Source organism: Chamaea fasciata, unplaced genomic scaffold, assembly GCF_029207755.1.
Source record: "Chamaea fasciata isolate MVZ Bird 193981 ecotype frontalis unplaced genomic scaffold, bChaFas1.0.hap1 SCAF_2, whole genome shotgun sequence".
Taxonomy (NCBI): Eukaryota; Metazoa; Chordata; class Aves; order Passeriformes; family Sylviidae; genus Chamaea; species Chamaea fasciata.
In genome coordinates, this window is record NW_027094087.1 from 107,667,998 (window position 1) to 107,684,069 (window position 16,072).

The window sequence follows — 16,072 nt, forward strand, 5'->3', positions numbered from 1 at the left end:
GTATAAAAAAGTTAGACAGTAGTATGTTCAAGGCTTCCATTTCAAAATTGTTTCTCAGATCTGTTTAACAATATTGAGAGTCTCTACTTAGCAAAAAATGGATGCTCTTTGACCCTAGGCCAGAACCAGATCTATGGGAGTCACTGATCAATCTGACATCCAGACTCTTGAAAAACTCTCAAGAATGGCAGTTTTCCCAAAATAGCCCCCATTACTGTCCCTCATCCACCTTTCAGTGCAAACTTTCCAAATTCCTGGGTCACTAGGAACACATTTAGTTCTTGCAATCACTCTGATTTTGCCACCAGCATGTTACCATAGTGAAGTAAAATATCTTTGCACTGCACTGAGGATATCCCCCAAATAATACCTGCCTGTTCAGCAGCAATCTGGAGCTCTACATAATGAAGGATGCTACATAATTCAGATTTGTTCCTAAACCAGGCCACATGGCAAGACCACTAACACATTTCAAGAAACAAATCTGATCTAAGACCTTCTAAATGCCCTTTACTGATCTAAAAATTTAACTAGTCATCAAAAAACACCTGGCAAGAACTACAGTTATTCTTAAATTCTGTAGGCCTTTGAACCATTCATTATTGTTATGAGGATTGCCCTTTCTTTGGTGAAAAGAACCCCTGTTACAGAAGTTCGGATAGATATAGTGGAAGCCAAAGGAATTGAAATTGGAAGGACAGATAAAAATTGAAGGATTATGGAATACACAGATCCACTTGTTAAAGAATATATACTCGACCTTGAGCAGTCATGTTACTGCACTTGCACAGAATTTATTCTCAGAAAATCTCAAGATTCTTTGCCAAACAAGAGTTAGGCTGAACAGGGAAGCCCCTCATTAAAGGTTTATGGTATTTATTTTATTACTTTGAGATATTTGTTACAAATACCCAACCTTCATGACATTGTTTTGGTGACATTGTAAAAACTCAAAATGGATATATAGGGAATAGAGGTAAACACACTGGAAAACAAGGGATTTCATATATATTTTTCATTATGTATTTATTCTACAATTTTATAAAATACTAACAGTTTGTATAACCTAATGCCTGAAAGGTAATTTAACTGAGTCTTGAGATTCCTCTGGAGAGTTTACTTTAATGACATCTATTTTGAACAGCAATGAGAAAAACAGTTGTATAGTTTTATATTTTTATTGCAAACCATGCCTGGAAAGAATTAGGCACCTTTACAGCTGAAGTTTCTATCAAAGGTATCATTAGAAGGAGCCGTCAACACATCAGACAATTATTTATATCCAGTAGACAAAGATTAATATAAATAAAGAAGAAAATTGCATTAAGAGTTTTGTCATGAGACTGAGAAATTGGATTTTCATAGAAATGCTTTACACTTCCTTCTCTTATTGGAGGAATTGCATGTAATTTTACAGACACTAAAATCCATTTACACTACAGTCACTTACCTTCTATTAATTCATCATCAGAGGAGGACATGCTCTCTGGCTGATGTTATATATGCAAAAATTCTTTATGAATTCTATTGTGAATTTTTTTTTCATATCTAGGAGTAAGTTAATCACCAGGAAGATTGTTTGTTGAAAGATCCCCTAGAACCAACCCCAAAGAGCACAGTGGCAGCAGTTCCCTAAGGTTTACCCATCAATCAGTAGAAAAGAATTCATAAAACCGTTCACATTTTTCAAGGGAATTTATGGAAATTGTCTTTTTAATCATGGAAAGCTTTGTGAGCACTGAAAGGGTTTTGCTTAGAAGTTTTAAAGGTAGACTGATGGAGTCATGCACATGACCTCCACTGGATTGCCAAGGCACTTCCCTCCCCAGCTCTAGATCCACACTAATGGTTGCATAGACAATCAAACACAAATACAAAAATTATTACCGCCCTAGACATATACCCTTTCTATAAGATTGAAGAGGAAAAAATATTATTCAGCTGGAAGAAGGCTGTCCTCATGCAGTAAAGGCAAGGATTACTTCTCTCTTCCTCCTTCCAGAGCTTAAATTTCATTTAAAATAGTCTCTTTTGCAGTAGTATCCTCATTTCGGCTTAGGCTATTTAGAAAAATACAGCAAACATGAGAAACAGAGTAGCATATATATATAACATAATGGGATTTTTTTTAATAAAATGGGTTTTTTTCTTAAGTTTATAGTTTAATATATTCAGTTATTAAAATGGAATAGTGAAGCTAAATTTACACCTCCAAGGCAAAATTACCCAAGTATTAGTTCAGTTAAATTACTTATTGCTAAGTATTCACCGTACAGTAAATTGCTAATGGACATGCCTCTAAATTATTGTGTTTGTCAGCTACTGGCACATCTCATACCATTCTTAATATAGGTTGAGCTTTATTACTTCAGTAAATGAAATTCTTGTGTGTGTGTGTGTGTTTTCTTTTAATATCATGTGTGTCCCAGTTAATCTATGAGAAATTACTTTATATGGTGCCTATACTCCAGCAATGCAGGGTGTATGGGGCACATCAACCAACCAGTTCAATAATGAAGATATTCATTAGGCAATAAAATTACAAAAGATCCCATCAAAAACATACCTAAAACCATTACTTTTTGGATTATCTTTGCTCTGTCTGCCAAGACTGACAACATTTCTTTTACCTAATCACCAACTTAGCTACAGCACAATACAGAAAACTGTCAAAGATGCTGGATTAAACAGGAGGAGGAGTCGTTGGGCTGCCAACAACTTCCCCCAAGGGAAACACCAACAAAGAAAAAACGCAGTGCTCTGCTTCACCACTGACTACTCAAATATTACAGTAATCAGGCAGCATGGAATTAATAACAGCAACAAAATTAGAATCATTTATTTTTCCTGTTGGCCTTTGTGCTATATACATCTGAGTAAATAAAGTTTATTTGGCATTTCCAACAAGGCTGTGGGTCACAATTTCCCCTTAGAGGAGGTTTTCTGCATTCCCCTAATAACTACAGATACCTGTGATCATGTTCTGGATTTAATGGTTAAATCCTAATTTACAGGCAGACAGTTTTGGAAATAAAAGCAAGCAAATGATCTTTGCTCACCCCAATAGCACAAGACACCACATGACATCTGCTGGAGAGTGCTGGAAGTGATTTATATTTGCTTTGTGGAGGGGACAGCTTCCAGGCTCCAGCAGGCTTTGTAATCATGCCTTTTCCAGCTATTCTAGCCCGCCTTGCTCCAACAACTGTTCTGCAACTGCTTCTGGGTAAGAACCTCACATAGAGAAAATGCATTATTCACCCTGATTAATTTATTATATGCATACATGCATGAAATAGCTGACCTTACTATTTCTCTCCTGAAGGTCCCAGAGTAAAAAGAGCACACACAGTCGGACTGTCAAGCAGCATTTCACAGAGATGAAAAAAGCACAAAACCCACCCCACAGCACAAAACCAACCAAAACCAGATTTCAGGGCCCAGAGAACACCCTCAAGGAGGTCAAAGTTCAGTCAGACAGAGCTCACCCTGGAATAGTTACAATTGTCATAAAATCATTTAATGTAATATTTCTGAAAAATACCTACAATGAATAATTTTAATGTATTCATTTTGAAGTTTGTTATTTCTGTACCTTTCACTCATGGCACAAAAAAAAAAAAATTGAGTTCACACAAAATAGGAAAGCAGGAAAATAGTTCTGTTGCCAAAAACATTCACTTCTTCCAGAGATAAAAGTACAAATATATTAGAAATGCAAATGCATTCACATCTAAAAAACTAAGACTGTTGAAAATAAAAATGTCAAAGCTGGTGATACCCAAAAAATTCATTTTTCACTTTGTTTTGGGAGATGATAATGAGCCAAAAAATAGGAATTCGAACCCGGACCTTTCTGTGATATATGAAGTTTAACAAATGCAGACTGACATGCAAAAGTGGACACCTGGAAAACTGGAGACTAGCAAGAAGGCATCCAAGGAAGGATTTCACATTGGCATGAATCATCATTACTTAATAGAACACTGCTGCTGGTATGTACATGATCTCTCTTTAAATCCTATGGTCAAACCATTCATTACCAATATCTTACAATTTGAATAAAGCAGCATTTGGACCTATAGACACCAAGGCAGAGAACAAAATCACTCAGTTTGCAAGTCCACACTAGTCAGTTAGTCAGATTTTACTTTCTAGCATGTACTTTGTCCCATTTTCAACCCTTACACAAAATAAAAACTAAATATATGTATTTACATATGCTGACAATTTTTAGCTGGCACTCTCCTGCATTGTTTCAACAGATGGAGCTGTCCTGGTAAACACTGCATTGCCATATCTAAATGCTAGCTACTCTAGATTTAAATGCCATGATAAAGTCACAAATATGGATTTTCTTGAGCAAGATCAAAGATGTTCCTGCTCAAGAACCTCTCTGCAGCTGAGAAGAAAAGCAGAATTTCATCTTTGGTGCCCTCATGTACCTTCTGCCTCTGCTGGCATAGGACATGAGATCCAATACATAGGTACAGAAGGTAAGGAATGCTACAGAAATAGTTTTATCACTTTCAAATTAAACATACAGACAAGATATACAGTAGAAGAATTATGCTATTTCAGTACTACAACAGTGGTTTTAAATAGGAAAATGTGTTTGTGTAAACACAGTTATAAAACATAGTTAATGGAAAATACAAAAAATAATTATTATATTTAATAGTAAAAATACATTCCTGAGCAAGGAAATCAATCAAACCATATGTCTTAAGAATTTGTATTAACCTCCTTAGTGACCCACTGCCTTTCAACAACTCCAGTGATTACCTCTGAATTTTCTTTTCTATTAGCAGACAAACTATTCCAAACTTCCTCCAACATTGCTGAAACAACAGCTGGGCAATAGACAGTAACTGGGCCAGGCCACTGGGCCATGAGAAATTCATGTATAGCATGTAGCTCATGATACAATCCTTCCCTTAGTAGGATAATAATTTTTGTCCTTTTCATGTAATATTCGATATTTTATGAAAATTTTAGGAACCCAGTAATTCTCAGTCCCCTTTCTCTGATTTCAAAAATTATGGGGTTGGCCACAGGTCTAAAGTCATTGGAAAGGAAAGATTAGCAGATGAACAGAGAACAATTGTAGAAGTGTTGTCCTCTCAGAAAGCAGACTAAAACACAAAGAAATCTTTTTTTCCATCAAGCATACAGTAAAAGCATACATTATCTCACAGATTTCCTTGCTATAAACATACCCATACACTATGAAATATAGAAAATTTTCTCATGGATACATGAATTACATTAGTGTATCTGCAATTACAGTAACTGTTGCTACTGTAAAACATAATGTATCATCATCCTTGGACAGAAAAACATCTGTCACATTATTGCAAAAAATTTACCTTGTATTTTAACATCTTCTTCGTATAATTGTGCACCCATAGGATTTTATGAACGATCTTTCCCACTTGGCACTCTATCACAATGCAATCCTGAGGCAAAGGTTTCTTCCCTATTCCCTTAAGACTAAAGATGTTCTGAGTTCCAGCAGTAACATTTCTCAGAATAAGCTTTCCCTGTGACAAAGAAAGGAGAAAAAAAAAGAACTTTCATTACTGTACAAGTCCCCTTTGGCTGCCAAAGCAACTCCTTTAGTTTATTGATCTCAAATCTAAGTGAGTCAGAGCGCTTACAAGAAAGGGCTCCTATTGACTTTCCTAGCTCTTAAATAAACCCATTGTTAAACAGAGAAGTAAACCAGAGAAACAAAACCTTTTATTTTAAATTTTTCTAAACTATGAAATTCAACAATATAAGGTTTTTGTATTTCTAGGTTTTCTACTTCTTGACTTCTTCTTGAAAAACCAACATCTCCAAGAACATATCATGCCTCCTTGTCTCTCATGTAATATTTAACTTTGCTGACTGAATGTTTCCACTTGTCCTTCACCTGTTACATGAGAACAGTGTTGAGCCTGGAGAAAGGGAGACTCAAAGGAACTGCATTGCTCTCTACAAATATCTGAAAGGAGCTTGTAGTGAGGTGGGGATGGGTCTCTTCTCCACGTCTCAAGTGAAAGGTTGAAAGGAAATGGCCTTAAGTTGTGCCAGGGGAGGTTCAGATTAGTCATCAGCAAGAGGTTTTTACTGAAAGAGTGGTTAGCCATTGGAATAAGTTCCCAAGGAGAGTGGTGGAGCCACCACCTCAAGAGGCATATGGATGTGGCACTTGGGACATGGTTTAGGGGTAACTATGGTGGTGTTGAGGTGACAGCTGGACTAGATAATCTTGGAGGTCTTTTCCAACCTGGACAATTTTGTGATTCAGCTAAAACGTTCTCCATAACGATTTGACATCAAAGGATTCAGGGCTTTTGGCTTTCAATAATTTTATAACACTGGATGCCCAAAATGCATTATACTTGGTTGGTAACACATGCAGAAGGGTTACTTATGCTTCAAAGAACATTTTTTTCATCTTTGGGAGTTCACGTATTTCAACAGCAACTTGCAGTCAGAATCTCTCAGCTGGGACACAGACAAAACCACAAATATAGCTTCTTGCTAAAGGTGTTAGAGCCTTTGCTCTGCTTGTCATTTTAGCATTGGAATCGTGATTACTCTGATGGCAAAAGCAGCTGTGAAATGTTGGCTTAACTTGCAAATGAAGTACTCATCACACAAATTAATTTGAGATCTAGGCATGCAGTGAAAAATACTACCTAATTATTTAGGTAATGAAATATGAGTTAATTTAAGTATTTAAATTCAGAATAACAATGTATATTTTTGTGATAAAAGTTCAGAATTTTTACAGAATAACTGTAGGACTGAAGGATTTCATAGAAACTAACAGAATTGAAGAATATAATAGAAAATTAAATAAAGAAGAGACATGAATATGCGGTGGGAAAATCTCATACCTAATCTTAAGGTTTACAAAGTTAGTTAATTTGCATTTTTACTTCAGATAGTAGTAAATCTTATCCTTTCCTTCTCTCAAGCAGATGTTTTAATATTAGCAACTGTCTAAACACTTTCATAATTTTGTTACTGGTGATAATTTTATTGGTGAAACCAACCTTTTCAAATGTTGAAACTAATTTCTCTCTTACCTTTATTACACTCTCAGCAACTGGCTTGAACGTGAGAGGATACTGAACTGTTTCACCCATAGGCACATTTATTACTGGAGGGCCATGAAAACACTGTCCTTCCAAATGTGCTTCAAACCTCCAGTCCTCACTGGATATGTTACTCTGAAAGAAAATCAAAGGCGTAAATTAGATTATGCATTTAAATTTTTTAATGTGCATTTCAGCTTTCACTTGCAGCTATCACCACAACAGAACACAGTACTCATTTGCTCCAAGTATTGGCTCAGAGTGCCTTTGGGAAGAATAAAAGCAGTGTACTTTAAAAATGAAACAAGCTAATAATAAATCTGTTATTCCTGGCAGCCAGAGGTACAGAACCCCTACTTTCAGTAGCAATACTGTCAGCAGGAATACTCATTAGAAGGAAATGAGCATGATCTAGCTAATGGTCAAGATGGAATTTCTAAGTATCATTATAAACATTTACAAGTATCTTTATGGTGCTGTTTAATGCTTGCCAAAATTCTGTTCCTATTCCATCTGTAGAAAATCTTGGTGCACCCCTCTGAAGTGCTGATGTGGAGTGCTGGAATATATTGCCTCATTTGGCCACTGACAGTGTTACAGGATCAGTCTTATGAATTGAGAACTCCATCTCCAAAGGAGAATTTACAGTCCTGTGTTCTCAGAATCTGGTCTTTCAAGAGACTAAACTACTTTAAAGAATGCCTATCCTGAGCAATATGAGCCTGAATCTATTTAACATGTTTATCTTGCATCCAGATGTATCACAAGACTGCTTGATTATGGTAAAAAGTGGGATATTTCATAATACATGCTTAGAGACTGCCTAAAAATAGTAAAACTAAAATAATGATATTCATCCTCCTACTATTTGAAAGAATCAGATGACCAAATATACAGTCTGAAAAAAAAAAAGATTAACATTCATCTGAAAGATAAAATAAACTGTCACTCATGAGCTAATTCATGCCTTGTCAAACAGAAGAGATTAATCTCATCTGATCTATGAAAAGAGGAGGTAATCTTTTGACCTACAAGGGTCTTCATCCATGGAAAATTGTATACAAACACCAGAGATAAAGAATGGATTTCAGGGAATAGGGGTGATACTTCAGTCTTTGTTTCTTTCTATGAAAGTCTCAGAGACAAAGAAGCTGTGGTCATCAGAGCTAACCCAGAGCTACCCACACCTGCAGTACCATTTATCTAAGGTTTGATTAAAATGTATGATTAATGCTTCAGTGCTAGCTGTTAAATTTCCCAGTAGTTGAGCACATATGCCTGCATGGAATATGGAATGTTGAGGTTTGTGTAGTGCCTCAGTTTTACAAAAAAACCTTCCATCACCAAGTCTCCAATTCCGTAATAACAATGACATCATTTCTGGTAGAGAACACAAAAGAAAAAAAGTATGATGTCCTCATGCCAAGGATAAATTGAAAGGGAAAAAAGACCACAAAAGTTTATTTTTATTATCATGGTTTTTTATCTTTACAATACCAATACCAAAAAAGCTTTATCCTTTTGAAAACCAGCTGGTCAGGTGTAAAATTGGCAGGTCATCACTCTCTGCTAGCCTAACATGTTAAAACTTGGGACAGAGGAAAAACATCATCAGGATTGGTCTAAGTTCTAGAGGAGGACCGTAAAAATTTGGGTGCTTAAGTTGTTTTATTGTCAGTGATTTCTAGTACAATTGGTATGAGATGTTTCCTTTATCCTCAGTAGTGATGATTACATCAATATGTAACACAAATATTTTTTCTTAATCTCTAACACAAAAATTTGTCATCTGGAGAAATGTAGTTGACAAATATGGTCATTGTGAAATTCTTTTGTAACAAATCCTTCTAACACAGCATGAATTTGTCTAAAAGTGCCTTCTAAAGATATTAAGGACAACCATAAACATTAGAAAATTAAAAGAAAATATATGTTAAATTCTACTCCCTTACACTTTTTCATTAATGGCTTTAATTAATTAATCATCTAATTCCTACAGGATCTCTGCTTAATGCAAAATCTCATCCAAAGCCCGTCAAGTGAATTAATTTAAACACAATTAATGCTAAGGGAGGCAGAATCTCCTCACAGGACTGTAGGTGGTTCAACCCAAGGTACATAATAATTGTATTGGACCTAAACCTGCAGAGTCTGAAAGGCACAGATGGAACAGTTACATTCATCTCATGCTTGAAAAAATTACGGAAACTCCAAAAGAAACTAACCACAGATCTCAGCATCAGCTGGGTTCTTATTCTGTTTCTGTCACTAAGTCACTGCATGGCTTTAAGCAAACCAGCTGACCATTTAATTTGCTCCATTTATAAAGTGTTCCACCTAAAACATGTTATGACTGTTAGTTTGCTTGTGCCTGTAAAAACTGCTCTAAGCACTAGATATTTGGTTCAAGAAATTAATTTTAGCAGATTGAATAACGGCATCTTCAGTTCCACAATGAGCATATCTTTTTCCGCAGAATATTTAAGAAAGTTTAAATGACAAATACAATTCTGCTAGTAAAAATATAAAAAATTGGAAAATTTCTGGTAGATGGAGAAGCTCCAACTAGGAGTATATATAGAAATGTAAAGTATCTAACTCCTAAAAAATGATCACTCTGAAGTGAAAAATAAACCCATCAGAAGAATAAAGCGAATCTGTTTAGAATGTGTCTGTTTAAACATGGTAGAAAATCCCCTTACCTTTCTGTGTTACGTACCAGTTGTTTTTAGGCTAATGTAACATTCAAAAAAACCAATGTTTAACACATAAATTATTAATATCTTCAAACTTGTGTGCAAGAAGAGATAGCACTGTAATACGGTTTCCTTTAGTTTTTGGGTTTTTCTTTCTGATGTACTAGTTTCTTGTCTACTCTCAAAACTTGATAGACCAATCAGTATGGACTTTCCTCAGGTATTCAGTCTTCTTGTCTGAATCTGCCCCCACTCTTTTGACTACAAAATCTCAGAATAATTCCTCTATAAATTAGCTCACTAGTATTCCTTAGTGGCTCTACAACCAAAAGTACATGCACCAAACTGTAGTTCAGATCTCAGAAAATATTTTACTGGTTCTATTTTTTAAAGAATCTTTATTCCTTCTCTCACAGCTTAAGTTCCTTCCCTATAATTTGTCTTTTGTTTGTTTGTTGGTTTGTTCTATTTAAGTTCTTGAAAATTGGACCAATAATTTTCTGACAGAGATGACACCCATCTTCTCTCTCTGGGCTTACTTCTCGTGTGCCAAGGGTTTCATACACAAAGTAAATATGATAAAACTATACACAACATACTGGCTATGCTTTTTTTAATTGTATGTAATCTATTTCTTCTCTTTTATTTCTCAGCATCTCTCCTTTTTTTTTCTTAAGAAATAGTGTATTTATTCCCTAGATTAAATACCTACTTTTTTCACTTTCATTGGGATAACATCATTAAATATCACACTTAAAATTTTCAGAAGAAAAACATCAAAATTAAGCCCATCAAATTTATAATTAACTTGAAGTAAATTATTTTTCCCAACAGGTTTTATATTATCTACAACATGGACTTTGAGAAATAATACTCAAGACAGTATTTACACGCATTTCTGCATTTCAGGACTGTAAATTTTAACAGTATTGATCTGAAATCCATTTTTTTTTTTAAATCCCAAATCTTAGTTTAGTTAGCAGTAGTAGAGTGAACTTACAATTGGAATTTCCTGAGTCACTGCCTGGTAAGCTGGAGTTAGAAATTCGAGCTGTGCATCAGCCTGGTCTGCATGCACCACAAATTCAATCTCATACACACGAATATCACAGGACGACTTCAGAAGAATCTGACAGTGGTAGCAACCAGGATACTTAGGAGTGAATTTTATAGGAAACTCAACTGTATCATTTCCACCTAAAAAAAAAAAAAAAAAAAAAAAAAAAAAAAAAAAAAAATTGTGGTGTTGTAAAGGTTTTTAAGGAAAATTGAATTCACAGGCAGAATCCGAAAAGGTTTCCAATAAACTGTAGGAGATTCTCCCCAGCAGTACATGCAAAAATTTCCAAGAAACAACAGAGCTTTAGGAGTGTTACCATGTAAGTTAATTTCCTAAAAAATGGTACATTGAAGCATGTAAACAATATTTACTATTGATTTCAGTAGTGCACTGAGGTATTTTAAAGTATCTCTTAAATCTAGTAGAAGAATTTGACATATATGAATTTCTGCAAATATTTTTAAAAACTATACAAGCTACTACACTTTTGTCAACAGCTACGATCAGAGATATCAGTGATAGTATTTGGCTCAGTGTCCCCAACAATTACTGAAATTCTGTTAAATGTAGTAGTTCTCATGAAAGCTCATTAGAATTTTTTCTATGCCGAATTTTGGATGGAAAGTCGGAGTTTCCAAAATTGTCAGGGGTGTCCAAGCTGAAGCAGATCCATGCAAAGTCCCATTTTCCCAATCTGCAGCACACAGGGAAAACTCCCCACCACAATCTCTAGAGCAAGGAAGAAGCAATACAAATGCTGTCCATCTTTGCACAGAGCCAGGTCTAACAAGTCTTCTGCAAAGATTTCCTCCACTCATCTTGCTTACAGAAAAGATGAGACTTCCACAGGGAATTTAAGCCCCTGAGTAGCGCCTGTAGGACACATTCCAAAGGAGAAAAGAATGTACATGAGGAACTCCAGTGATGACCATAAAGAGTTCCCCAGTCCCAAGAGTCTCTAAGAAACTTGAAAAACCACATGAATACTGCAGCTGTAAAAAATGTAGTTTTACATGTAACAAAGGCTGATTCTCTTGGCTGTTTTCCAAGGCTAGAAACCAATGCCTAAATCTGGAGAAAGATGATCAGGAAACTCAGAGACAACATAATGACACAACAGAACCTTACAGATGAAACTCCAAACAATGCAATTCTCTCTGAGGGGGAACACCAGACAATTCTTGTGGAATATTCCCTTTTCTCCTTCATTTGGCTTATTTTCTGATGATATGCACGACAACTGGATTCAAACTATTCGGATATCTTCAATGGCATTAACTGAATTTTGAAAGTGCAATAAGTTTTCATTTGCAGTGCTGCTCATTTTCTTTCCAGTGGTGCTCCTCATGTGTTCATGTCCCACCTCTCTGAAAATGAACACCCAACTGAAGTTTTCTTGTGGCCTTATGTCATCACTATGTCAATCACTATGTTTTTTCCACAATAAAAGCTCAAGTTCAAGAGACAAATCATACAGAGTGACATTATTCATCTTTCAACATTACTAGACTATCAGAAGGATTATAAATTGCACCTCAGGTTCAACTCTCTCTGAAAAAATCAGTTTTTTCTCTTTTAAAGACAAGATTAATGGCCTGGTAATTTTTTAATTACTACCTATATGTCCTATTTTAGCATTGAATTATTATCCTCATGGGCTATCTTTCACAGAAGTAACCTGAGTTTGTCAGTTATGCAAGGAATGAAACTCTTTTCCATTCTTCAATTCATTAGTACAGTCTCCGTCCACAAGTACTATTTTAAGATGTTGAAACAAATTATTATCTTTAAATTTAAAGTACACACATGAAATACTTCAATTTCAATTTAGAGTAAATGTCTAAATTTGTACTTCAAGAAAGATAATACAGTGTACTGAAAGATCCAATATATTTCTGCAATAGTTTTACTTTCTTGCACTAAATGGAAATTTTAATTACTAATAACTAGGGTTATTTTTCCCTGAGTTGGACCCATATTTGAAATGCGTACTTTCAAACAGAAATTATTTCTATAGAAAAATTTAAAAAAGAAAAATCATTACACAATTATAATATTTAGTATGGCATTACTTTAGTAAAAAAAAAAGTCTCTTATGCATTTAGAAAATACATTTTAGAATAGGTTAGTTGAATAACTTAAATATTATGCTCAATTACAATGAATGAAAAGGAAAGCAAGTAAATTGGTTACATTTATTCAATGCAGTAAGTATCTTCTGCAGCAATACATGGTTCCTCCAAATCAAAATAACTACAGAAATTAATTGTCTTCAAATTATAGGTGAAGACTGACTTTCTTCCCTTGTCATGGGTTTTGTAAAGAGCATATTATTCTATTCCATCTGGGTGGAGCAAAATTGCTTATCTTTGCCAAATGGGTCAGTGTCCCTTATCAGATGGTGGAGTGCTACTTATCTCTCTTCATTGTTTCACTACTTCCATGGGAATGTCTTCTGCTAATGGACCATTAAGAGCTCATCAATGACATTACATATTACAGTGCACTATTGTAAGCTGCTCCACACAAGGAGGAGGAGCCAAACCACCTTAACCTAGACAAAAAGGAGCCACAGTCCCACTAGGGATCCAGTTTTTCCACCGGATCCCTGGAGGAAGACCAGACCCATCTCACCATTACTGGACCCTTTTTCTTCAACGGGTCCATCTCTACTCCAACAGAACCACATCTGCCACTCCAGGAGGGCTTACTTTGGACTGCTTCCAACACCCTGACCAACAGGGTGTCAGGTTGTATTTCTGACTCTGTCAGGGTTCTTCTAGGATTTCTTGTTTGTTTGCGTGCTTATTCTTCTGTACTACAACATCTGTATTTTTATATCCCTAGTAAAGAACTGCTATACCTATTCCCAAAATCTTTGCCTGACAGCCTTTTAATTGCAAATTTATGATAATTTGGAAAAGGGGGGGAGGGGCTTACATTTTAAGGGAGACTCCAACCCTCCCTGGCAGATACCTGTCTATCTAAACCAAGATATTCCCTGCAAATTTTTTTTAAATACCATAAAGTAAATTTGGCTTAAGATGTCTCAGCTTAGCATGTTTTGTTCTCTCAGTCTCATAAGACATTCAATAAAGATTAATTTAGAGATATATTCAAAGATTTAATGAACATAATCCATGGGGCCACAACTGATTTACCTAACAATCTCTGAGAAAAGTGTGTCAACAGTAAGCCATGGGTATCATTTATTTATTCCCATGTAGCAGGAAGCAGAGTCTGCATCCATCAAAAAGAATGAGGCTGCAAACATTTCTGCAACAGTGAAAAGTCAGGCAGAGCAATACAGAGATTTTCTATAGTTTCCATCCCTACACAGGATTTTTATTGTTTGACAGGGAAGCATTCCACATGAAATAGGCTGACAGTTTTACTTTCTAGATTTATGTCTGACAAATGCCTACAGGAAACATTCACTTGATCATATTGGGTTTTGTTGTGAGACAGTTGTCAAAACAGGGATATTTGCAAAAAGTAAATGTTTAGTGTGCAATTGTACCACATATTCTTAGAAAACTAAATTCCAGCACATAGGCACTGGTCATGTCCTCTGGTAACTGCCTGGCATTTTGTGCCATTTATTTATTGTAAAACACAATGTGATCACCAGAACTAACAAAGTTCATGTCCTCTGGTTCTTAAAAATCTTGTAACTCACCATTTTAGATCTGCCTGAATTCTAAGTAAGTCCTCTAACTGCATTAGCCTACAAACAGTACCTTTCAAAGAAAAGTAATGACAGTTGTTTTGACATTAAAATGTAAGAAAAAACATATTCTGTAAGGTAGTAATAATGGCCCTTAGTAATCAAAATTGTGGGAGGATGAAATGAGTAAAAATAGAAATGCTACTCTTCAACTCCCCAATCTGTTATCATAATTTGTGAAGGTAGGAAAGCATGGGCCTCCAGCAGTTCATCAAATAATTGCACATTATATTAGCTTTTATTCAGCAATGGTGATTCTATCAATTCAGAACTTCCAAGCTAAATTTCTCACTGAATTTATCTCAGTTTCTGACATTGTGCATGTGTCACAAAAAACTGGTTAAATTAACCTCAAGGCTGAATTTGCAGATATGGACTCCTAGAAGGTTAAATAAGCAACCATAATTAAGAATCCAGACTTCTGACTTCTGCTTATATATTAGGTCTTCAAATGGGCTCATCAGAACTAAAACATCACTCCAACCCAGTAGTCTTAAAAAAGCAACAACTCTTTTATATCCCTTATTGAGCGCTGAAAAGTTTTGAATTTTTTTGCTATCACTGTGTATGTTTATTTATGATTTCGTTTCACTTTATTTTAATCAAAAAGATTTCCAAAAGAGTTTCTAAAAAACTTACTAACTGGTTATTTGTCCCTCTTTCCATTTAAATACACTATACCGTTATACATCTAAGCAAAAAGTTAAATACACTTAATCAGAAAAGGAAGATCTACTGGGGAAAAAAAATTAAATCAAGTTTTCCTTAATTGATCTAAATATGAAAATGGGAGACACTTTTTTCAATGTCTTGATATGAATATTTAGCATCCATGTTTCTGTATCACTCAGAAGCCAGTGAGGAGCTGTGTGGCACTAAAATAAAGCAGTTGTAGAGGATGGTTGTTTAATAATCATTGCCCCTAATATTTATGAAAAATAATCACAGGCACTTTAGAAATAAGTAGTCACTTCACCAGTGGGAAATGCTGCCAAGTTTACTTAATACAGCTTTAAGAACAATGACATGAAGGTGTTTTAGGCCATTTGAGGAATAGTCCCTGCTGAAAGGGATTAGCCAAATTATAACGAATAACACTGATAGAGTAATAATACAAAGACTTTTGATCTAAAAACACAACAAAGTCAGAGCTAAAGTCTATTTAAAACACACACTCAAAGTTTACAAAAAAAAATTCGAAACTGATTCTTTGCGACTAGAAGACTAAAAAAAAATTCCTACAAACGAGGAGAGCTCAGAACGATTATGAAGACTGCACTGAATGCATAAAGAAATACTACATGGAGAGAGGATCAAAACCAAATCTTTTATTCACTCACTGCAAAATGGTAAGTTACTGCATAATTACTATTGAAGGCTTCTAGTGAAAAGATATAATAAGAGCTAGCAAGAGACTTCTATGGTGTGGTTCCTTTCTTTTTGCAATCTAGATTTCTCTGAGGAAAGGTTTTAATTTTTAAAAAGAGAGAAAAAAGTA

General features: G+C 35.2%; 1 protein-coding gene across 1 annotated transcript in view; it reads right to left on the reverse strand.

Annotated features, from left to right (window-relative positions):
* CFAP47 (cilia and flagella associated protein 47) overlaps nucleotides 1-16,072 on the reverse strand; it is a 263,998-nt gene that overhangs the window by 133,277 nt on the left and 114,649 nt on the right. Inside the window, exons 46-48 of the mRNA XM_066176999.1 lie at nucleotides 10,788-10,984; nucleotides 7,083-7,226; nucleotides 5,370-5,543 (exon numbers count right to left, since the gene is read on the reverse strand). Coding sequence (XP_066033096.1) covers nucleotides 5,370-5,543; nucleotides 7,083-7,226; nucleotides 10,788-10,984 — 515 coding nt within the window. The remainder of the gene's footprint in view (nucleotides 1-5,369; nucleotides 5,544-7,082; nucleotides 7,227-10,787; nucleotides 10,985-16,072) is intronic.